The following is a 23,974-nucleotide window of genomic DNA, read 5'->3' on the forward strand; positions in this document are numbered from 1 at the left end:
GAAAGTTAGAAACTGGGTATGTAAAAACTTAAGACTTGCACGACCACCTCAAATAAATGACCTCCCTTTGAAAAGCTAGGCCACCCAATAGCCTACCCTTCTTCTATTCATTCAATAGACATGCAAGAGACCATAGCCACTAACAGTAAGGCGTCAAATATGGTTGGAGCATATCTGCTAGCTTCTCTTTTTGTTTGGATTTCGAGAGCTGAAATTATAATCAAAACAGCCTGGATTATTATTTAATGTTCCATCCACCAAAAAGGCGGCAGTGCAGTAAGGAGAGAAAGAGATCATTTCGATTGTAATTTGAGCTAGCTCACACACATTTTAGTCATAGTTGATAATTTAAGGAAGAGTCATTGAGAAGGGAGACCTAAAGCGCCTGAATTCAGATTCGACAGTACTCTACGTACTGCAAATATAAGAATGGGATGATTTATTTAAGATTTCAAGTTTCTAATATAAAAAAGTGAACGCAATTAAAAGGGAATTTTTATTTATTTTTCTATTATTACAGTTAAGCATAACAAATGCAATTAAATGTAAAGCTACAAACCTACAAAAAAGGGGATAGCGTATAGTTGAAATGCAAAACTGTCCTGGCATAGAAGGTGCATCCATGCCTGGAGCATGATTTTCCCAAGGCGAAAGTTTACAATCATTTAAGATGCAAACATTAAAGACACTGTTTTCAGCTAGACCTCAACTCAAGAGTCAAGCCAGGCTAAAGCTCAAAAAGTACTGACCGGTCCGAAGACCAAGCAATGCAAAACTCAAAGTAGGAACACGAACAGTACCTTCGATTACAAACAATAATGATTTGTACAAAATAAGAGATGCCTCTAACTGATCGAATCTCCACTGAGTAAACTACGAACAAAGCCATTAACATTTTGAATCGCAGAATTGCATATTAACAAAACAGTACCGAAAACACATGCAACCCAGTTGGATTTCACGCCAGCACAATAGCATCCAACTTCCAACACAACAAATAAATGACTTTCTCAACTCAACATATATGTATTAGAGCACATATTATATACCACAGGAGATAGCACCGTTCCAGTTGAAAAAAAAAAAAAGAAATAGGAAAAAGTAATCATTTTATGAGTAACCTGTGAGATACGAAAGCAAGTGCTGTCTAATTTTATGTTTTTATCTCATTAATTTAAAACAATAACAATGTCTATCGCAGAAGACAGAAGTATGGTATACTATTGGAACCTTTATGTAGTAACTACTAGGCTGCTACTCAAGATCAACCTCGCAAGACCCGGGTTGACTCGTCAAAGATCCGGAAGCTTTACTCGGGTCGAACCCGATTTGAACCCGATCGCAGTAAACCCGAAGCAGAGATTGACTCGTTCTCCACCAAGATCCAGTCCTAAACCTCATCCAAGCAAACACTGTGATCCCGAAACCCACCGACCCACCAGCTCTCTCGTCCGAAATCTCTGTAGCCACGTCTTCACCCACGTACTGACCTACCACGCCGAGTTGGAACCTGACCCGAGTCTCGTTCCTCTTCGGTTGGAAGAAGGGCGGTAACGGCATCGTACTGATTTGGGACAAGTCCCTGTAGACAACAGAGGCCTGCAAACGGTCGTAGTAGATGCTGAGCTTGGTGTTGGGGTTACGGACCACGAGGGTTATGTTCCACGCGGCGGTTAACTGGGAGCCAGTCGTATTGAGAGGGGAGGCAGAGACCGAGTCGACCCGGAACTCCGGTAGACGGGGCTTGAGGACGAGCCAGGTGATCAAGAAGACTAGGCCGAGGATCGCGAACAGGACGGTCGCGGCGGCGATGAGACGGCAGAGGAAGGAGGGCCGACTGCCGCTATGGCGAGGGCCCACAGTACGGTAGGCTTGTGGGTAGGAGGAAGGAGGTGGAACCCCACACTGGTAGGCTGTCCCAGCTGCGACGTGGTTGTACAGAGCCGGGTAGCCGATGACCGTTTTGTCTGGGGCTCCGGTTGTTGTTGCTGCTGCTGCCGAAGCCATCGTATTCATGGAAGTAGGTGAAAGGAGGAGAAGAATGTGAAGATCAGTGATGCGAATTCGATACGGAGAGTATTGAAGAGAAGGTCAGTTGGGTGGCTATAACGGCACTCTTGTACACGTGGCGTGTGATAAATCCTATGGTTGGGTCTAACTTCTAAGTCAAATAGAAGTCCGTTGACGAGTTGACATTAAATTCAGAAGAGACAGGATTTACTGTGTAACGGTAAGCTAAGGCTGTGTTTGAATGAATTGATCTAAGGCTTCGTTTGGTTATCTAACTCCTCTTAATTCATCTCAACTCATCATTATAATTTTTTCAAATTTTAACACAAAATATAATAAACAATTCAATTTTTTCAAATCTTAAAATAATAATAATATTAAAAAATAATATTCTAATAATATTTTATCATCTCAACTCAATTCACTTTAACATCCAAACACAACTTTAATCTATCTTAAATTAATTATTAATGAAATTTATTATTTTGTTCAATCTCTTTTTGTTCACTACGCTTCATTTTTCTTCTCCTTCTTCCCATACAATATCCCATTTTTTTTCCAATTAATGAATCTCTTCGGCAATGTTATTTAAGTTTTATTCCCATAGATTGCAAATTTTAATTGTAGGGATTTTTCTTTATATAAAAAAAGATGAAGCCAAAAAGGTAATAAATCATAAGATTAAAGGTAAAATAAGGAGAATTGCGGTTGGGGCTAACGTTGCCAGAATTCATGAAACGAAAGTACAGTTGTCAAACTTTCCTATTTTCTTCTTTTGCAATCAAACAAGCAGTATTCTAAATAGAAAATGATACCATGTCCATGACTTTGTCTCTTTATTTAATATTTACAGATATTTAAAAAATGTGAAAAATAAAAAATAAAAAAGTGGCATTTAGGCTAAGGGGCAGTACGCTAGCCGACAAAATAGCAGCTCCCATTCTAAACAAAAAATTTTCACAATCTTCTAATACTCTACTCTCCATATTTTTTTTTAATTTTTATTAAATATTTATTATATAAATAATTAATAAATAATTTGAAATAATTTTAAAAAAATAAAATCAAAAAAAATTTTAAAAATTTTAAAAATTAAAAAAATGTGGAATGTGGAGTGTGGTGGAGGTTGTGTAGCAAAACTCCATTCTAAATATGATTAAAGTTCCTCAAGTAAAAAAAAAATAGATTATTTATTATTGTGATCTTTATAAATATTTGGCAGCATAAAATCATAAATATTGTAGAATACTGTTAGTTAACGTTTCCTCTCTCTAGAAGAGTTTTTTTTTCTCTACAAAAGACCCAGCCATCCCAGCATCTCCACCCAGTGGGGGATGAAGCTTCGGCTCCTCCCTCCCTCCCCCTGTTCAGCTAATGCCAAAAATGTACATCGATTTTTCTTTTTCGATTTTTACTTAATTTTCCATTTACAGCACCAAGATGCATTGATTTGCTGCTTACTGGCCTCCTATAACCACCACGCGTCCTACCATTAGATTCTTCAGCCGCCAAATCTATCGGATGACAAAAGAAAACTGACTAAACTATAGGCACATGCATCTCACGCACAGCTCACAATGCGCGTGAGTCTCACCAGCCACCATGCCATATGGAGTCTGCTGCCGCCAAGCGCACGGCACACGTGCCAACGTATCAACCCATCTTCCGATTGTTATTTCTCTATGTTCCCATTTTTCCTAACCAATGATCAAGATAAAGTGGTTGTGAAAGTCTAGCTTCTTCAGCCAGTCCAGACCAGCAATATGCAGCACATGATAATCTACTACAACTTTTAGTCGTAATTTTATAATCCGTTTATCAGACTATGCAAAAACTACTTCAAGCAAATTCCCCTTATTGGGAAATGGGTGGGAGCCAATTTTTTTGCTCCAGATCCCTCTTTTTTTATTTCTCTTGTGTTCCATTTGCTTGTTTTGAGATGACTGTTGAGAACTCCCACCCTATTGAATCTAGTATCTTGTAACTACTTAGTTTATCTTTGAAATGTTTGTTTTAAAAAAAATATATATTGTAGATCGATCCTATTTCATTTGTATGTATCTCTCAAAAGTCACTCTGGACAAGAACTGAGAAAAATATTTTTTGCCTTAAGTAGCGAGATATAAGGTGAAAAAAATCAAGAATAAAATGAAATAAAAATTGTATTAAAAAAAATATCTTATAATTGTCACACATAAACCGCACAGACCCTAGACTGGCCAGCAGGAAACGTTCCGTTGCCAGAGGCACCCACAAAACCAACATTCAGTTCATCACAAAAAACTCTGAGTGTTCTGTGCGTCGTCCACAATGATTTATGTCTGAATGCCGTCGGCACCACCATCCTGAAATTGAAGGTCATCGAGCCTGCGTTTTGGTCAAGGCTAATCTCCTTCAATACCAACTTATCCAGCACTGTGCGTGGATCCGACGGGTTATTCCTGGATAGCTTCACATGCAATACGCCTTGTCCCTTTGTATCCAGGAACAAAGGCTCCCCATACGAGGACGTCAAAAGTTCATCGTTGTAAAAGAGAAAATTCTCAATTTCATTCAAGTGAACTTTCAGTTTATGGTTGGGGTTCCAAACAGTAACGTTGGCTTCCCATGTAGCCTTCAAATCGAAATCCTCGGAGGCGTTGAAATTGGAAACGGTGAACGTGTCTATTCTGAAAACTGGGAATTCTGGACGTAGAACAAACCACATGACGAGACTGGTCAGGAACGAAAGGACTACGAATATAACCACCGCCACCAAACAACCACGAAAGAAGCCTGAGCCGCTCGAGGGATGGGATGACTGGGTATGATAATAGGCTGCTGGCGGTGGTTGAGAATTATAAGGGTAGGCAGCGTTGTTTGCATTGGGAGGGTAACCATGATAGGGTTGCCCATATGGGTTCGGGTATGGGTACCCCATAACGGGGGTATGACTCGTCGGAGGTTGGGGATGACCGTTGGGAGCAGTCGGAGTGTTGTTCTGGTTCGCATCCGAGGGCTGACCAGGTTCTTTATCGGGCTGGTCTTCGGAACGAGAAGCCATGATTAGCAATGATCTAGGTTCTCCGGTTTCTGATCTTTCGTAACAATAATTGAAATTTTCCAACAAAATGAATGGGAAATCAAAGAGAATAGAGAAGAAGATTATAAAATGCGGGAAGCGCGTCTGCCCATTGCATTTGTAGGGTTTTTCTATGTTAAGCAAAGCTGGCGAGAAATGGAAAGCAGACGTTGTCGATGAAATTGATTAATTTGATTTGGCAGGTTGTTAAAAGAGAGAGGACAACAGTTTTTCCTACGAAGCTAGCGATCCATACATGGCATTACCGTCATGGAGCTTTACATGATAATGATTGCCGCGGCCGTACGCTAAAATCCAACAAAACTGATACAAACAAGGATATACAACAAATGTTCTGTAATTCGTTAGATATTCGTCTGTCGGCAGCTGGCCCTGTTAATTCAATGATTTCTTGCCGCAGTTATTTTATTTTAGACTAGTGCTACTTTCACAAATGAGTAATGATTTAAATATAATATTATAAAATAAGATATTTTTGTAAAATTATATTATTTTTATAAGATGTTTTATAAAAATATTCTTCATTTAAGATATAATTGTATAAAGTATTGTAAAAAATATTATGTATAAATTATTTTCCTTACAAAAATAACAAGTCAGAGAGACATTTTGTTTACAATTTATTAATAAAATATTATTCGTATCAGAATAAGCAAAAAATATAAGATTTTCACAATTCTTTTCAACTCATATTATTTTTTCTCATCTAATAATTATAAATTTCTCAAGTTTTCATATAAAATAAAATAAAAAATTTAACTTTTTTAAATCTTAAAACAAAAATAATATTAAAAAAATATTTTAATAATATTTTATTTAATTTTTTAATTTTAATCTCAATTCTTCTTCTCTTATCAATAAAAAAGCATAAATCTTTGCCGTCGTGAAGAATACGATTAATACACCTGGCGCCTTGTGAGAGACAAATGACAATGCACATGGGAGAGGGTCTTCCTTGTAATACACAAAGCTCGGAAAAGGTTGAAAGAGACTCTTCAAGTTAACATCGCCGTTCCGTCGCCGTCCAATTTGGTAAACAGCTGTGAGTTGGGGACATTAAGCTTCAAGTTCATATTCAAAGTGCGTGCAAACGAAGCACAGACAAAGAGAGACCATGAGTGGAGATTTCTAATTATTTATGATCTTTTATTTTTCATTGTACGTTCCAGCAACTTTAATATATAACTTTCCTGTTTAGAGCCAATTCTCGATTCACATTCATAAATATACAGCTATCGATCGGTGGGGCCAAGTAATGCGGGAAAACAAAACATTACAAAGAGTTCTGCGAAGGAACAAATCATATACGAATATCAGCATATTTTTAAAGCGCTGTATACAATAAGAACGGAGATATTTCCAGAATATTTTTACTTAGGAAATCGGAAAATGTGGCGATCAGAGAGGATGCTGAATGTAAAAATTAGTTGAGACGAGCGTGGTAAGCACCAGGCACGGCAGGCAGTACGAGGAAACCAGTCCAGTACTTTTTTTAAGTTTCTGTCGATCCCAGACTACCTCTTCTCTCCTAATTTTCTCATCTCTGATCTTATCTCTTTCAAAGATGGATCTAAAAATGAATTTGGCGGGCACCCACAATAACACAAACGTATTAATATTCTAATTATATTGGGAAACAATAACATAAATCAGAAGGGGGAAAGAACGAAGAAAAGAGAAAAAAGTGTTGGAAGTTAATTTGTAATTTTGCATAGAAGTTTCTGGAGAAAATAACTTATAGTATTTCATATTTCCAGATAAGACTTTTGATATTCTCAAAGTTGACTAGATGTTCAAGTATAAATATATGTAGTTGTCAGCCTATGGTGTAGAAGAGAAAAAAAACGTTTAAAACTGCAGGTGCAGCAGCTCTGCATAAGTTAAAAAAACAGAGTTTTATTAATATACTTCACACCTTGCTTCTTGCTTCTTGCATACGCCAACAAATTTTGGTATCAGAGCAGGCTTATCCCACGCCTGAGTTTTTTCCAGTTAGCAACACTCTCCTGCAAGTCTCCAAGGCAGCAAATTGTGGAGACACCTTGTTTGCCTATACATCAAACCAAGTCCCTATTTTTAATGGAGAACACTATGACTACTGGAGCTCTCAAATGATGAAGATATTTATCTCCCAAGATTCTTTGGGAGTCGATAGAAGAGGGTTTCCAAGACCCACCAGTAGCTGGGAGTTCATCTTGGACAGAAGAAAATCAGAAGCAGTACAAGGAGGATATGAAGAGAAATACTACTCCCTTAAGGATTATTAATCAAGGGGTAAGCAAGTCTATTTATCCCAGAATATTGGGTGTAAAAACAGCAAAAGATGCATGGGAGATTCTACAAAAAGAATTTCAAGGCTCAAGCAAGGTCATCTCCATTAAGCTTCAAAACTTTTGGAGAGACTTTGACAACTTGGGAATGAAAGAAAGTGAATCTGTCAAAGATTTCCATTCAAGAGTTGCAGAAATAATTAATAAAATAAGAAGCTATGGAGATACCATTGAAGAAAAGAAGATAGTTGAAAAGGTTCTTAGAATCAAAAGTTTGAACATATAGTAGCAGCAGTAGAGGAATCAAAAGATTTATCAAAACTCACCATATTTGAGTTGATGGGATCCCTTGAAGCACATGTAGGAAGAATGAGCAGATTCTCAAGTCAGCCTTTGGAGCAAGCATTTCAGTCCAATCTTAATGTCACACAGAAGGATTTCATCAAAGAAAGAAAAAGAGAAGGCAGCAACCAAAAGAAAGATCAATATGGAAAAAGTCGTAGCAACTTCAAAGATGGGCAGAACAGAGGAAGAGGAAGAAATGGAGAAAAATATCAGCAAAAAACAGGTACCTCCAGTAATCAATGTTTCATTTGCAAAAAATCTGGTCATAGATCTAAAGAATGTCATTTTAGATGCACTAAATGCAAAATTCCTAATCATTCTAAACGAGGTTGCTGGTACCGTGATAAACAAGAAAAAAGTGATGCAAATTTTGTGAAAAATAACCAAGAGGATAAGCTATTTTACTCTTGCATGAATGCTGAACTAGAAACACAAAACACATGGTTTCTGGAATGTGGTTGCAGCAACCATATGGCAATGAATTCAGATTTTTTTGTGGAGCTTGACCGCAGCTTTTCTTCTCAAGTAAAGCTTGGAGATGGAAAGTTAAAAAAGGTTGAAGGTAAAGGTATCATTGCTGTCCACACTAATGGAGGTAGTAGAAAATTTATTCATGATGTTCTTTATGTTCCATGTTTATCCCAAAACCTCCTTAGTGTTGGTCAACTACTCAAAAGGGGTTATTCTTTACTATTTGATGATGGTGAATGCACAATATATGATAAGAAAAACAATTTGACTGTGGCCAAAGTGGGCATGTCTCAAAATAATGTTTTTCCTCTTAGCATGTCATCAAATGAGAAAATGGCATAAGTGAGAGTGTAGATGAATCTCGTCTTTGGCATCTAAGATATGGTCATTTGAATTATCAAGGCCTTCAATTGTTGACGCAAAGAAATATGGTGCTTGGCCTTCCTTCAATACAAAAAAAATGACAATATTTGTGAAGGATGCATTTATGGAAAAATGCATTGCCTTCCATTTACAAAGACAGCTTGGAGAGCTCGTGTTCCTTTAGAGTTTGTGCACTCTGATATATGTGGACCAACTAAAACTCCATCTTTAAATAACAAAAGGTATTTTCTTTTGTTTGTTGATGATTATACAAGGATGATGTGGATCTACTTTCTTGATCAAAAATCAGAAGCTTTTTCATTCTTTCTTCAATTTAAAGCTCTGGTATAAAGGCAAAGTGGCTATGAAATGAAGACAGTAAGAACAGATCGTGGTGGGGAGTTCATTTATAAGACATTTATGCAGCATTGCAAAGAAAATGACATTCAAAGGCAGTTGACAATTCAAAGAACTCCTCAACAGAACGGAGTTGCTGAGCTTAAAAATCAAACAATTGAAGAAATGGTTAGGAGTATGCTTGAAGGGAAAGCACTTCCCAAAAAACTTTGGGCTGAAGCTGTCAACACAGCAATTTACATTCTCAATCGCTCTCCAATAAAGGTTGTCCGTAATAAAACTCCATTTGAAGCTTGGCACAAGCAAAAGCCATCGGTAGATCAGCTCAGAGTGTTTGGATGCATCGCATATGCTCACATTCCCTCTCAAGAAAGAGAGAAGCTTATGAAAAGGGGAAAATTTTATTTTTATTGGCTATAGTGATGAATCTAAAGGTTATCGCCTTTTGAATCCAAATACAAACAAGTTGGTAATTTCAAGATATGTTATTTTTTATGAAATGGCGACTTGGGAGTGGGAAGATAATCTCCAACATACCACAAATTTCGAGCTTCCTTCATCAGAAAAGACTCAGGAAAATACAAGTTCTCTGCAAAGTCCAGATTTTGTCCAAACACCAATACATGTCACAACACCATCAAGATCTCCAAGCACATCCTCAACAAGTCTAGATTCATATGATTCAGATAGTCCTCCAAGAAAGGTACATTCATTGTTAGATGTGTACCAATCTTGTGAATTTGCATTTTTTGCTTGTGAGCCACAAACTTTTGAAGATGTTGTAAAAGAAAGTGTATGTACAAAGGCCATGGATGAGGAAATAGCTAGCATTGAAAGAAATAATACCTGGGAGTTAGTGAATCTGCCCAACGAAAGAAATGTGATTGGTTTGAAGTGGATCCATAAAACCAAGTTCAATGAAGATGGCTCAATTCAAAAGCACAAGGCACGTTTGGTTGCAAAAGGATATACACAGTAGCCTGGAGTGGATTTTCCTGAAATTTTTGCACCGGTAGTTCGCATGGAAACAATTAGAACTATTTTGGCTTTAGCTGCACAATTAGAGTTGCAAGTGTTTCAACTTGATGTTAAGTCAGCATTTTTAAATGGTGAATTAGAAGAAGAAATATATGTAGAACAACCAAAGGGCTATGTGAAGAAAGGTGAAGAAAACAAAGTGTACCGACTTCAAAAGGCATTATATGGCCTAAAACAAGCCCCAAGAGCATGGAACATCAAGATTGATAGCTATTTTCGCCAAAAAGGATTTCAAAAAAGCAAAAATGAGCCATCACTGTATGTTAAGCATGAAGGCAGGGAGATTTTTAATTGTTTGCTTATATGTTGATGATTTTATCTATATGGACACAAGTATGAAGATGGTTGAAGATTTTGAAATAGCTATGATGAAAGAATATGAGATGACTGATTTGGGATTGATGAGATACTTTCTTGGCATTCAAGTAAGACAAACAAAAGGTGAAGTTTTTATTTGTCAAGAAAAGTACATTGAGGACTTGCAGAAAAAATTTCATATGACAGGATGTAAGCCAGTATCCACACCTATGTCACCTAATGAAAAACTGCAGCAAAATGATGAAGCAGAGAAAGCAGATGCAAAGGCTTACAGAAGCCTTGTTCGTTCCTTGATTTATCTCAAAAATACAAGGCCAGATATTGTTCATTCTGTTAGTCTTATATCAAGGTTTATGAAACAGCCCAGCAAGTTTCATCATGCAGCAGCAAAAAGAATCATTCGTTACTTGCAAGGAACAAAGAAACTTGTCATTATGTACATGAAAGAAATTGACACCAAACTCTTTGGTTTGACAGTGATTGGGCTGGATCACTTGAGGATAGAAAAAGCACATCAGGCTACATTTTTTGTTTGGGTTCAAAAGTTATTGCTTGGAGTTCAAAGAAGCAAAAGACAGTTGCCTTATCCTCTGCAGAAGCCGAATACATTGCAGCAACAGATGCCACATGTGAAGCTGTATGGATAAGAAGGATACTTTCAGCCTTGAAGCAAAAGGTTGAAGAGCCTACGGTCATTTGTTGTGACAACATATCAGCAATTGCAATGACTAAAAATCCCATTTTTCACGGAAGAACAAAGCACATTGAACTCAGGCATCACTTTATTAGAGATCTGGTTAATTAAGGAGAAATTCAGTTGAAATTCATCAGTACAAATGATCAACCAGCTGACATTCTCACCAAAGCAACTACAGTTGACAAGTTTGAGCGATTCAAGGAGCATTTAAAAATTACAAATTAAGGCAGGTTTGGGGATGAGATGAGAATTTTATGTTTTGTTTTAGTGTTTAAAATATTATATTTTGGTATTATTATTATATTGGGATTTGAAAAAGTTGAATTGAAATTTAAAAAAGTTGAATTATTTATTATATTTTATATGGGGATTTAAAAAATATGTAATGATGAGATAAAATGGGATGAGAATTTTGTATCTCATCCCACCCCTCAAACCTATCCTAAGAAGGGGTGTTGGAAGTTAATTTGTAATTTTGCATAGAAGTTTCTCGAGAAAATAACTTCTAGTATTTCAAGATAAGACTTTTGATATTCTCAAAGTTGACTAGATGTATCTAGAATTCGCTTTCAAGTATAAATATATGTAGTTGTCAGCCTATGGTGTAGAAGAAAAAAAAACGTGTAAAACTGCAGGTGCAGCAGCTCTGCACAAGTAAAATTAAAAAAACAAACAGAGTTTTATTAATCCATTGTTATCTTTTCAATAAAAAAATATACTTCACACCTTGCTTCTTGCATACGCCAACATAAATCCGAATAACATAAATCAGAAGGGGGAAGAACGACGAAAAGAGAAAAAAGAAGCCTCAGAAGATGGAGCATGAATATACCCCATCTAATATATATATATATATATATATATATATATATATGTATGTATGTATGTATGTATGTATAGAATACAGTTAGCTATAATACGTCTAGATTTTAAATAAAAAAGAGATGTCCTACCATCCATTTACCGCTTTTGTTAATTCCAGGTCTTACCCTCAAAGAATTTCACCCAGCATGCGTTCAAGATCATCAGGATTTGAATCTGACGTACTTCTGTGGGTTCTTCCCATTCTCAATCATAGGCCTGTAACACAAAAACACATTTGTATATACCAAAAAGTATGAGGCAATAAATATAAGAAACATGCCCAAAACGTCTAAGAAAGGATCTAAAAGCAGGCAAGAGGATTTCAGCGACAGCCAGCCCTAGTGACTCTCGCAACTCACTATCAGGAACTGTCGACTGAGATTGCCTTTGGTGAAGTTCTTCAAATTGGGTATTAAATGTCTTGAACCTGTCTTTCACAGCTGCTCTAGAAAGCTCTGCTGGCATTACCATCACATCCAAGGGGGACCCCCTCCCACTCATTAGCGGACCCCGACTGGAATGCCACCTCCTGATGAAGTGGAACACTGAACGGAAAGACATTGAAGAATCTGTGGAGTAAAACACATAAGCAGATTAGCAAAATCATTGAGTAGATTACCTCAGAGAGATGAAAGACACCTCTAATATCCGTGATAAAATATTGTATAGGCATTACTAGCACCCATTCACAGTACAGTACAGTAAGCACCATTAAAGTTCAACAGGAGTTTCAAGAGGGTTTTATATGCTGCTAGAAACAAAGGATCATGCACGCTCAATATCTAGCATACAAGTTCATGTTTCCAGGACCAGCTTCAAGAATTGTCAGGAGAAAGCAAAGACATTCAGATGCAACAAGTTTAAATAAAAAATAAAACAAAACCTTTGCCCAAGAAACCCTCTTACACTGATTTGCATCCTGCTGAGTGTACCTGAACCCAGTCATCTCCCAAAGAGTCCTTTGCGACCTGTGAATATATCCTTTTTTAGAATTGCACATACAAGTATGAAGAAATGCCCATTGCTAAATGATAGACAAGCTAAACATATAACTAACCTCCGAACCGATCTCACTATGTAATGAATGTTGTTCATAAGAAACAACTGTGTCAATCCAGGATCTTTGTACTGCTTGGATTTTCCATCCAGGTTATACTGCACCGCCTGCATAATCCTTGTGGTTATGGATGATAACTGAGCTTCCGGATCAGAATCATTGAACTCCTGAAAAAGCAGCTTCAATGTCGATTGGTAGCTGAGCACATGAGATACCCAACAGTCATGCATTTTGTTTGACCAAAGCTACTACGACAATGACCAAAGACAATTGTAGCAGTGACACAACCAAGAAACCGGAAAAGAGGTTGATGTGTGTGTGCTGGGTGGGAGCAAAACTGGTCTCCGTAGAACATAAAGGAAACTGCTTGGAGTGATATTAGAATGAAATCGTACAGAATAAAGCCCATACATAGAAACAATATAGATAAGATATGTAGGCAAGACAACTTGTCTCACAGAAGGTAACCATTACAATTATAAATTAGAGAAAGACAACCTGTAATATTACTTGCACTAAACAATCAACTTCCGCTAAAAAAATTAAGGGCCATGAGCCCAACCAGCTACAGGAAGTGGAAAGCAGAGTGATTACAACTTATTCAAAAGAAACTTTACGTAATTTATCACATAGCTGGTCAAAGGATGAACAGTTCCATCAAGTACAGCAGTTTTGGTGGCATCTTTTTCAACTGCTTCTTCAAAATCACCAAAGGTCTCCTAGGCTGTCTGAGCTAGCCGCTTCCAAAAAGTGTTTCATTCTGCTCTGGCCATTACCCACAAAAAAATAGGGGAAAAAACAAAAATGGAAAATGTGAAGTGTCATTTTTCTGAGTTATTAAACAGAAAGCAGACCGATCTGAATATGCTTTTTTTGTGATGCATTGACTCCCTACCACAGTTTTTTTAGAGACAGTAATATAAATTTGATTAAAAAGCGCTCAGAAATGCAATACTATTTCATGGATAAGTGTGTGCCTGTCTGTATTAGCCTGTGAATGAATAAAAGAAAATAGTGAAATTTGACAAACTAAAATATTACACTACACAGCTAAGAGAAGGCATAACAATCAAAATGGATAAGCTTTAACCAGTAGAACTGGGGAAGCAAGGCAGCAATTCGAAAGTTTTTTTAGATATAATCCCCAAGTTATGAGGAGAAATTTTTATGTTTGTCGGTTGACAATTGAACTAATTAATTTTCATATGCTAATGTCGAACAGGATTTAGTATGATAGATGATTCAGTAATCATGGTCGGGCATAGTAAAATTTCTCATACCTCTGGCTGGAGTTCTCTCATTATCTGATACATGTCTAAAAGAACAAACAATTTTCGGTGATCTCTTGCTCTTGGAAATAGCCTCCCCAAAACTGAGGAGCAGAGACACACTGTTTGCAGTGATGTCGGCAAAACACTGATCCCTGAGAGAATCAATGCCATCGAATATTTGGTCACAGACTTTCTTTTCCCCAGCAAAGAGCAGCATGACCTGTTACATGTATTATTAATAGTTATGAAACCAACAGAAGTGCCAGTTCAGCTACAAATAAGTACTCACAGCAATTCGCATGTAATATATCCAATTGCCAATCCTCCAAAACCTCTGACTGCATTTTCTGGACATCATCCTTCACAAGATTTCCACACCTAATTTTCTAAGACTGTTCCAAAACCGAAGCATGAGTGTCCCTGATATTTTAAAAAAGTATATGATTGTAATCAATTAAACCATAATTCTTTTTTAATAATTAATACCTATTAAAAAGAGACGAAAAATTATAGTAAGCGGAAGAAAAAAAATAGAAAAAGCAAACTGTATCATTCCCTATGATAACAGAACACGTAATCACCTCTTAAATAAAAGAAACAACTGCCTCGATTTATTTTTCATTTGGAAATGAAAAAGGTGATATATATCATTTTTTTATAAGTGATATATATCATACCACATATCCGAAAATAAAGAAATCAACTTGAGTTGTGCAAAAACTCTATTTTCCTTTGCCATTCTACGAGTCTCTTCCCTTTTACATGTGGCATTGCCAACTCATTTGGCAGCATCCACTAATAAACGTTAGAAACATGTTTCAACCCTGAGGTTTTCACAAAAGCAGAGAACCTCACCAGCCTTTGTTTTATGAAAATTAGGCACAAGGCTTCAAAATGTAATAGGCATCCCAACTTCAATGTTATGATGGTTCCACCAACCATAAACTTAACAGGTGCATCATGTGCAGTAAACAATAGGAAAACAAGGTATACTGTTATTTTCTTTAGACATTTAATGACAAATCAAAGCTTATAGGTTGTCCATTCATAACTGCTTTCGTCCCACAAAAGATGAAAATTTAGAAATGGTATGTAGCTAAATGAAAAAAACATACCCATTTATATTTTCATTTGGAAGATCCCCTATATTTTTTTTTATTGGCACCAGGTGGACAATAACAATGTTTCGACTAATCAATTAAGAAATTGTCACTTACCGAAAGGTTTCAAAGATCAATTAAAAAGCTTTCATCTAAATTGTTTTCCTTTTCATCCGAGTGCATAAAGAGGAAAATGATGAGTTGATTTGCATCTCAGCTTAGAAATATCATACGCAAAAGTGAGGCAGCAAGGATTTAAAATTATCATAAATTCTTTACGGACCTATCCAATAGTACCATTACTGATCAAAAGATTCAAAATAAAACTGGTTTGAATAATAAAATAAAGTACACTTATGTGCTACTTGGTAAACCCAAACTCTAAAGTGAGTTAAATAGTGAAGTTATAGTACAGTCACTCGGCAGTTGGTAAACATAAGTTCTTTCAAATATCGTTATTTATGCTTTAAATCCTTCCATTTATTATTATTATTATTATTCTTATTTGTTTTTATCATATCTATTAAGCAATGTTGTGATTGCCAAATATAATTTATATAACTAGTCAAAGAAGAGAAAAGTCAGGTACCAGACCTAGTCTTCCCTGACGAAAAGTAAGAAACAAGAATAAAACATATAAAAACAAAATTTTGCTGGTTATATCTATCAGTCTTTACAGCTCAACACAAAAAAAATTTCATGAAGATGCCAAAGAAATAGTGAAAAGAATTATGTAACTAGAGCAGTTCCTAATATGATTAGAACACCATGACAGGTAATTGCAACACGGGGAAGTTTTGTTGGGGAAATCAACACAGCGGAAGGGATAAAAGCGGTAATAAAAGAGTACACTCATGCACTCAGTGACACCAAGAATTTAACGTGGTTCGGCAACTGCCTACATCCACAGAAAAGAGCTTCACTAATAAATAGTGGCACACAAGAAAATATTACAGAGGAGGAGGATCACACTCTACTCAACTCAACTCTCTTCTTTTCTCTCAGAGCTCTCTCGGCTCTCTCTCTTTTCTTTTCTTCTTTGGGTGTGTTTGATGCTCTCGTCTGAAGCTTCAATTTATAGGCGCATTACTTCACGTATGAACGCATTTATTGTTGCATTCATTAGGTGGTTGGGCGCTGGGGGTTGAGGGTTAAGCGCTGAGCAGTCAACAATGACTGCTCAGGGCATGGACTTCAACAATTCTCCCCCTCCATGCCCATTTACCTATATGTTCTCCATCCCAGCTATGTCTCTGCATAGCTCAAGCTTCTCACTTGTAACCACCTTCGTCAGCATGTCTGCTGGATTCTCTTTCGTATGGATCTTCACAAGCTTCAACAGCTGTTGTTCCATCGCTTCGCGTATCCAATGATAGCGGATGTCAATATGCTTGGTGCGGGAGTGGTACATTGAATTCTTGCTCAAGTCTAGAGCACTTTGACTATCACAATGTACCTTGTAGTCCTCTTGACTAACTCCTAGTTCTTGGAGAAAACGCTTCATCCACAGCATCTCTTTCCCAGCTTCCGCTGCGGCAATGTACTCTGCCTCTGTTGTGGATAAAGCAACACACTTTTGCAACTTGGACTGCCAAGAGACAGCTCCTCCTGCAAAGGTGAAGAGAAATCCCGAAGTAGATTTCCTGCTATCCAGATCTCCTGCCATATCTGAATCTGTATAGCCTTCCAAAACTGGTTTAGCTCCCCCAAAACACAAGCACATATTCGATGTACCTTTCAGGTACCTGAGAATCCACTTGACTGCTTCCCAATGATCCTTTCCTGGATTTGAAAGGAATCTGCTCACCATGCCTACAGCATGAGCAATATCTGGTCTGGTACAAACCATTGCATACATCAGGCTTCCTACTGCTGAAGAGTAGGGGATTGCTTCCATTTCTTCAATCTCTTTCTTTGAAGAAGGACACGAGCTCTTGCTCAATTTGAAGTGGTTTGCAAGTGGAGTTTTGACTGGCTTAGCATCTCCCATGTTGAAACGTCTAATGACCTGTTCAACATATTTTTGTTGTGATAGCCACACCCTTTTGACTTTCCTATCACGAACAATCTTCATGCCCAAAATTTGCTGTGCTGGGCCTAAGTCCTTCATGTCAAAGGACTTGGATAGTTCCTTCTTTAGTTTGTTAGTCATGGACCTATCCTCACCAACGATTAACATATCATCAACATAAAGAAGGAGTATGACAAACTTGTCATTCTGGAACCTTCGAACATAGACACACTGATCTGCAACAAGTCTCTTGTAACCATGACTCATCATGAATGAGTCGAACTTCTTGTACCATTGCCTCGGCGCTTGCTTGAGGCCATAGAGACTCTTCTTCAGCCTGCAGACTAAGTGATCTTTCCCTGGAGCTGCAAACCCTTCTGGTTGCTCCATATAGATCTCCTCCTCCAAATCTCCATGGAGAAAGGCTGTCTTCACATCCATCTGTTCGAGTTCCAAATTCAAGCTGGCTACCAATCCGAGTATGACTCGGATCGACATCATTTTCACCACCGGAGAAAATATCTCGTCAAAGTCGATTCCCTTCTTCTGTTGGAATCCTTTGACAACCAATCTGGCCTTGTGCTTCATCAGCTTTCCTTGGCCATCTTTCTTCAGCTTGAATACCCATTTGTTCTTTAGGGCTTTCTTTCCTTCAGGAAGTTTCACCAACTCATAGGTCTGATTTTTCTGCAAAGAACTCATCTCTTCTTGCATTGCCTGCACCCATAGGTTTCTATCAGCATGAGTTTGAACTTCCTGGAAACTCTCTGGCTCCCCCTCATCAGTAAGCAGAATATAGTCTGATTCCGGATATCTCCTCGACGGAATCAGTAGGCGGCCTCTTGCCGATCTTCTTGGTTCATCAACCAAAGGAGGTTCATCACCATCTAACCCTTGTGGTGGTACACCAGCTGCTGGTGGAGAGGATTCTTGCTCCCCCTGCTCGACACCCTGAGCTTCTTATTCTGCTTCTGGATCTCGATCCTGCATTTTCTCATTATCTGTGGAGGTCTGTAATGGTGCAGGATTTAGAGTATCGGAACTAAGCTCTCTTGATGAAGCTTCAGTTCCTATGTTCTGGTTTTCATAGAACACAACGTCCCTACTTCTGACAATTTTCTTTGTCACTGGATCCCATAACTTGTATCCGAATTCTTCATCTCCATATCCAACAAAGATACATGGAGTTGACTTGACATCGAGCTTCTGTCTCAGCTCCTTGGATACGTGTGCAAAGGCTTTGCACCCAAACACTCTCAGGTGAGAGTAAGAGACATCTTTTCCAGACCAAACCTTCTCAGGAATTTCAAATTCCAGTGGTGCAGAAGGTGATCTGTTGATCAGGTAACAGGCAGCTAGAACAGCTTCACCCCAGAATGGCTTTGGTAACTTGGCCATACTGAGCATGCATCTTGTTCTTTCAATGATGGTCCGGTTCATTCTTTCGGCTACACCATTGTGCTGAGGGGTATATGGGACCGTCTTCTCATGTCGAATACCGCGATCAGCGCAGTATGCAGCGAACCTTTTGGAGACATATTCTCCTCCGTTGTCCGTTCGCAGGCACTTCAACTTCTTTCCCGTCTCTCTTTCCACTAGGGTGTGGAAATTCTTGAAGTGCTCGAAGACCTGATCCTTTGACTTCAAAACATATACCCAGACCTTTCGTGAAGCATCATCAATGAATGTCACGAAATATCTGTTACCTCCCAATGACTCTTCTTCCATGGGACCACATACATCAGAGTGTACCAGACTCAACAACTCTGATCTTCTCTTCGTAGAGGATTTAAACGAGACTCTACATTGTTTGCCAAACAAACAGTACTCACAAGGGTTTAACGCTGTTCCTTTGGCAACTTTGATAAGTGCCTTCTTTGCAAGCGTATTAACCCTTTCTCACCCATGTGTCCGAGTCTCTTGTGCCACAGATTCGGTGATGCCTCGTCTTCCACTGCATTGAGGCTATCAGAACCGATCTTCACATGGGTCTTGTACAACGTACCGCAAATATGTCCTCGGGCGACAACCATGGCACCTTGTGACAGCTTCCAAGTGCCTTTGCTGAAGTAGCTGTCATAGCCCTGTCGATCAAGGGCTGTCCCGGAAATCAGGTTGAGCCGAAGGTCAGGAATGTGTCGAACATCTTTCAACACCATGGTGCAACCAACGTTGGTTTTTATCTGCACTTCGCCAACACCCACGATCTTCGAGGAACTGGCATTCCCCATCCTTACCGTACCAAAGTCTCCTGCTTTGTACGTAGTGAAAAATTCACTGTGGGAAGTGGCGTGGTATGATGCTGCTGTGTCTACCACCCACTCAACATCATGGCTTGCAACGTGCAGACACGTCTCGTCACTGGTGGAGAGTATTGCCACATCTCCAGAAAGAGTGACAAGGGTTTCACCATCTTCTTTCTTCAGCTTACTGCTTTGACCTTGCTCCCTTAAAAACTTGCGGCAGTGTTTCCTCATGTGGCCTTCTTTGCCACAGTGGTAACATTTCATGTTACCCGTCTGCTGGTTCCTGCTACTGCTGGACCTTCCACGTGGTTGAGGCTTCCCTCTGTTTCTGCCTCCACTTCTCCCTCTATCATTACCTTGAGGCCTTTCTCTACTCTCGGTGACAAGGGCATGAGTTTGATTCATGCTTGTCTCTTTTCGTCTGGCCTCCTCATTAAACAGGGCATCCTTAACCATCGTCATGGTAAGTTTGCCATCTGGAGTAGAGTTACTTAGGGAGACCACCAGCGTCTCCCAACTGTCTGGTAATGAACTGAGAAGTAGCAGGGCTTGTTCTTCATCGCCAAGATTCAGGTTGACGGACCCGAGCTGGTTAACTAGGTTTTGAAACTCGCTAGTATGCTCGGCAACAGAGGTATCGCTTTTCAACTTCAAGTTAACAAGCCGTCTCATCAAGAGGGCCTTGTTTCGAGCAGTTTTAGCCTGATACATATCCTCTAACTTTTTCCAGAGGTTATATGCATCCGTCTCCTGGGCCACGTGGTGAAAAACACTATGGTCAATCCATTGCCTGATCTGACCAATAGTCTTCTTGTGCATCTTTTTCCACACTTGATCCGTAACTTCATCTGGCTTCTTCCCTTCATCTTCCAAAGGGTCAAACAGATCTTTACAGTTCAAGAGATCCTCCATTCGAGGTCTCCAAAGACTGTAGTTTGAGGCAGTCAGCTTTATCATGGCGCCTGATGCTGAATCCTCCATGGATTTAGACTGTTCTAAATACAAAATACAAGTACAGGATCTTTGAGGTGGAATATCACAAAACGGACAGCACCGTTGTGTCCGGAACGTCTGATTTTGTTGGAAACGAGTCTTGTTTCGTCAAAATCGGACTCAGATAGCACAAGGAATGAGCAAAAGAACCAAAACAGGAACTCTGTCGCGCGTGAAGTGCGTGGCGCGACAAACAGCGCGTAGGCGCGTGTAACTCACGCGCCTGAACTCCTCTGGTGCGCGTGGAACGCGTAGGCGCGTGTCTCTCACGCGCTTTATGGAGTCAAGAACACGTCAGGGCGCGTGAACTTCACGCGCAAGTCTTCTCTGGAGCGCGTGTGGCGCGTGTATGCGCGTGGGAATCACGCGCTAGAGACTCTACTTGGCGCGTGGGACGCGTGTCGAGAGTGGGTCTCACTCTCCGATCTTCAGACGGCGCGTGGGAGCGCGTGCGGCATCCGTTTGGCCTCTGGTTTCCACAGCTTTTCTTGTCTGGATGAGACGAACACAGTGGTATGCTCAAATTTGAAAACTGAGCTACACACTAAAACCGAGTTTTCTTTAAAAAACTTCTTCCAACAAACGCTCTGATACCACTTGTTGGGGAAATCAACACAGCGGAAGGGATAAAAGCGGTAATAAAAGAGTACACTCATGCACTCAGTGACACCAAGAATTTAACGTGGTTCGGAAACTGCCTACATCCACAGAAAAGAGCTTCACTAATAAATAGTGGCACACAAGAAAATATTACAGAGGAGGAGGATCACACTCTACTCAACTCAACTCTCTTCTTTTCTCTCAGAGCTCTCTCGGCTCTCTCTCTTTTCTTTTCTTCTTTGGGTGTGTTTGATGCTCTCGTCTGAAGTTTCAATTTATAGGCGCATTACTTCACGTATGAACGCATTTATTGTTGCATTCATTAGGTGGTTGGGCGCTGGGGGTTGAGGGTTAAGCGCTGAGCAGTCAACAATGACTGCTCAGGGCATGGACTTCAACAAGTTTTAATAGATTAGGCTGATTAACTGCCCCATAAGACAAAATTAACGCAGCAGTAGTTATCTAAGAAAATGAACCTGTAATTTGTTAACTGCTGTCTGAACTCATCTTCTAGTTTTGAGATAGCTTTTGCAAGCAAGGTATTTGTCTGGTTAAGGAGGCCTCCACTACTCTTAAAACTTCTATTGCTGCTGAAAAAACGAACAATGCTTCTCAGCCGATCAATTGCTTCCAGATAACTTTCAAGGTCCTCTGAGTATCTTCGCCTCTGCCTACGTATTTATATTGAACAGAAAATCAGCATAAAAAATCAGAATTACGTGTTAAAAAGAATTGCAAGACACTCTTTTATTTCTAAAATTCTCTGCGTTATCCATGGAGACAATCGGCTCCAAATTATGTGTTGTTTGGATAGTGAGTCAAGATAAAAGTTAAATAAGTTATTATTAAAATATTATTTTTTAATATTATTATTATTTTAAAATTTAACAAAATTAAATTATTTATTATATTTTATATAAAAATTTAATAAAATTGTAATGATTGTTCACTATCCAAACGCTTTCAAATTTTGTATTCCAAAGAGATTTTTTCTTTTCTAAGTAAGATGGCTATTTTATTGATCATATAATTTTACAGCTCATGGTGGATCAAAAATCTCATTCGGCAGATTGGAACAATGCGATTCCTTTTTGCACTTGAGTATACATCACTTTCACATAAAACATACAATCTGACTACGTTCCAAAATGGTCTAAACAAAGACCATACACGTCCCCCAAAAAAAGGGACGGACTTGCTATCGTCAAATAATTAATCAAGTTTTTAGACTAAACAAAGATACGTCCATCGTAAAAAGTGGCTGAAACATTATTTATTTTCCTGTCATCACACTTACTGCTCACTCAGAACGAAAAGAGAGACCAACCTTGCATGTGAGGTCGAATTTCCCCAATATAACCTCTGCAGCCTTTGTCTTATCGATTTTCTCATGCGCCCTCCGGATCGAATGCGTTCGAATCTACCATAGCCACAGAAAATGCACACATATATAACTAAAAATCAAAACGCTTTGCATGAGAATTCATCATGTAGATCTCATTAGGAGCATTAGAGAGCAGAGACATCGCAAAAACCATTTCAACAAATTGCATTGCATTTCTCCATCGTTTAAAACATTTGTAAAGGAAAAGTGTTGAAAACATGAAACTCGTAGGCTTTTCTATCATTTTCTTTTCGCTCGCACTGGAGATTTTTTCCTCTATTTTCCTCAGCAGCCAAACAGGGAATAGGAAAAAGTGTACTTGAGAGGCGGTGGTCGAAGGAACCGAGAATGGAGATCATGTTGTCCCTGATGGTCTGGTTCTGCAGCAGCGACTCTCTGATGGATCTGCTCTAGCGCTCAAGGCCTCTATTGCTGTGGTAACCCCATTTTTCTGTAGTCACCGGATTTTGCACCACTCTCTCTCTCTCTCTGTCTGGTAGGAGAGAAAATGTAAAACGAAATACGCAAAATTTAAGAATTCGCGATTTTGGGACTGTAAATCAGTTTCCTCCGTTGTTTTTGGGACTGTCATCGGAATACATGGAGGTGATGATTGATGAAAGAAAATGGTTACTCATCTTTTCTACACACCTGACATCACTTTCTTTTTTTTTTTTTAATTTTACTTTTTTTAAACTTAAATTCTTTTACTTTATCATCTATATAACACATATTTAATTAAAAAATAATATATAGTATATGATATTTGAAATTGAATACGATGAATAGAATTTTTCATCATTATAACTTACTTATAAAGGATGGTCAATGGGCTTGCAAACTTTCAATACTCACCCTCAACCACGAGTGGGACCACCTCCTGCTTTACCCTTCACTATAATTAGTTTTAATTTCTTATTTTAAAAAATGAAAATTACTTTATTGATTTATAAAAATGCAACTTGGGTATGTTATATAATATAAATATGAAATTTTTGTAAATTTAATAGTTTACAAATATTTATATAAAATAAATGATAAAATCACTTCTTCTATAAACTTTTAAGACAAGTGACTCGTGATTTCATATAATATCATAACAGAAATATTAAATTTGAACATTAACTTTATACTATACCTCATTTAATTAAATATTTTATATGTTAAGCCACCTATTGAAAAAAGTTTGATCAACACATGAAGAAAAGTATTAAGATATAAAATAAATAATAAAATCAAAATCTTTTCATCAGTTAAAAATTATCTTTAACATATTTTTAGGTAACATTATAAGCATTTACAATAAGCATTTTAGGCTTCGTTTGGTTACTAAACTCATCTTAACTTAACTCAACTCATCATTACAACTTTTTTAAATTCTAACATAAAATATAATAAACAATTCAAATTTTTTAAATTTTAAAATAATAATAATATTAAAAAATAATATTCTAACAATATTTTATCATCTCAACTCAACTCAACTCACTTCAACGT

The 23,974-nt window shown here is 38.2% G+C and overlaps 3 protein-coding genes and 1 pseudogene across 3 annotated transcripts; all 4 read right to left on the reverse strand.

Moving 5' to 3' along the window:
- Nucleotides 1-1,002: 1,002 nt before the first annotated feature.
- LOC109009914 (NDR1/HIN1-like protein 26) lies at nt 1,003-2,097 on the reverse strand. Its single transcript, XM_018990582.2, has one exon. The coding sequence runs from the start codon at nt 2,014-2,016 to the stop codon at nt 1,255-1,257; it is 762 nt and encodes a 253-aa protein (XP_018846127.1). The 5' UTR covers nt 2,017-2,097; the 3' UTR covers nt 1,003-1,254.
- A 2,007-nt stretch (nt 2,098-4,104) lies between these two features.
- Nucleotides 4,105-5,291, reverse strand: LOC109009913. Its single transcript, XM_018990581.2, has one exon. It carries the CDS (start codon nt 5,051-5,053, stop codon nt 4,199-4,201), a length of 855 nt encoding a protein of 284 aa, XP_018846126.1. The 5' UTR covers nt 5,054-5,291; the 3' UTR covers nt 4,105-4,198.
- Nucleotides 5,292-10,920: 5,629 nt separating this feature from the next.
- LOC108982159 (exocyst complex component EXO70A1-like) lies at nt 10,921-14,357 on the reverse strand. The gene is made up of 6 exons (XM_035688025.1): nt 14,153-14,357; nt 12,873-13,632; nt 12,722-12,783; nt 12,243-12,384; nt 11,941-12,031; nt 10,921-10,940 (listed from the first exon to the last, which is right to left on the reverse strand). The coding sequence occupies exons 2-5, from the start codon at nt 13,100-13,102 to the stop codon at nt 11,977-11,979; spliced, it is 489 nt and encodes a 162-aa protein (XP_035543918.1). The 5' UTR covers nt 13,103-13,632; nt 14,153-14,357; the 3' UTR covers nt 10,921-10,940; nt 11,941-11,976.
- Nucleotides 14,349-23,099, reverse strand: LOC109009910 (annotated as a pseudogene).
- Between the last annotated feature and the right edge of the window lie 875 nt (nt 23,100-23,974).

Source organism: Juglans regia, chromosome 3 (assembly GCF_001411555.2).
Source record: "Juglans regia cultivar Chandler chromosome 3, Walnut 2.0, whole genome shotgun sequence".
In the NCBI taxonomy this organism is placed as follows: domain Eukaryota; kingdom Viridiplantae; phylum Streptophyta; class Magnoliopsida; order Fagales; family Juglandaceae; genus Juglans; species Juglans regia.

Coding starts and splice junctions, on each gene's coding strand:
- LOC109009914 (XM_018990582.2), bottom strand. CDS start 2,016: ATGAATACGATGGCTTCGGCAGCAGCAGCAACAACAACCGGAGCCCCA.
- LOC109009913 (XM_018990581.2), bottom strand. CDS start 5,053: ATGGCTTCTCGTTCCGAAGACCAGCCCGATAAAGAACCTGGTCAGCCC.
- LOC108982159 (XM_035688025.1), bottom strand. CDS start 13,102: ATGCATGACTGTTGGGTATCTCATGTGCTCAGCTACCAATCGACATTG. Junction 12,385..12,721: donor TCAGCAGGATGCAAATCAGT/GTAAGAGGGTTT, acceptor TTTACTCCACAG/ATTCTTCAATGTCTTTCCGT. Junction 12,032..12,242: donor AGAGCAGCTGTGAAAGACAG/GTTCAAGACATT, acceptor TTTGTGTTACAG/GCCTATGATTGAGAATGGGA.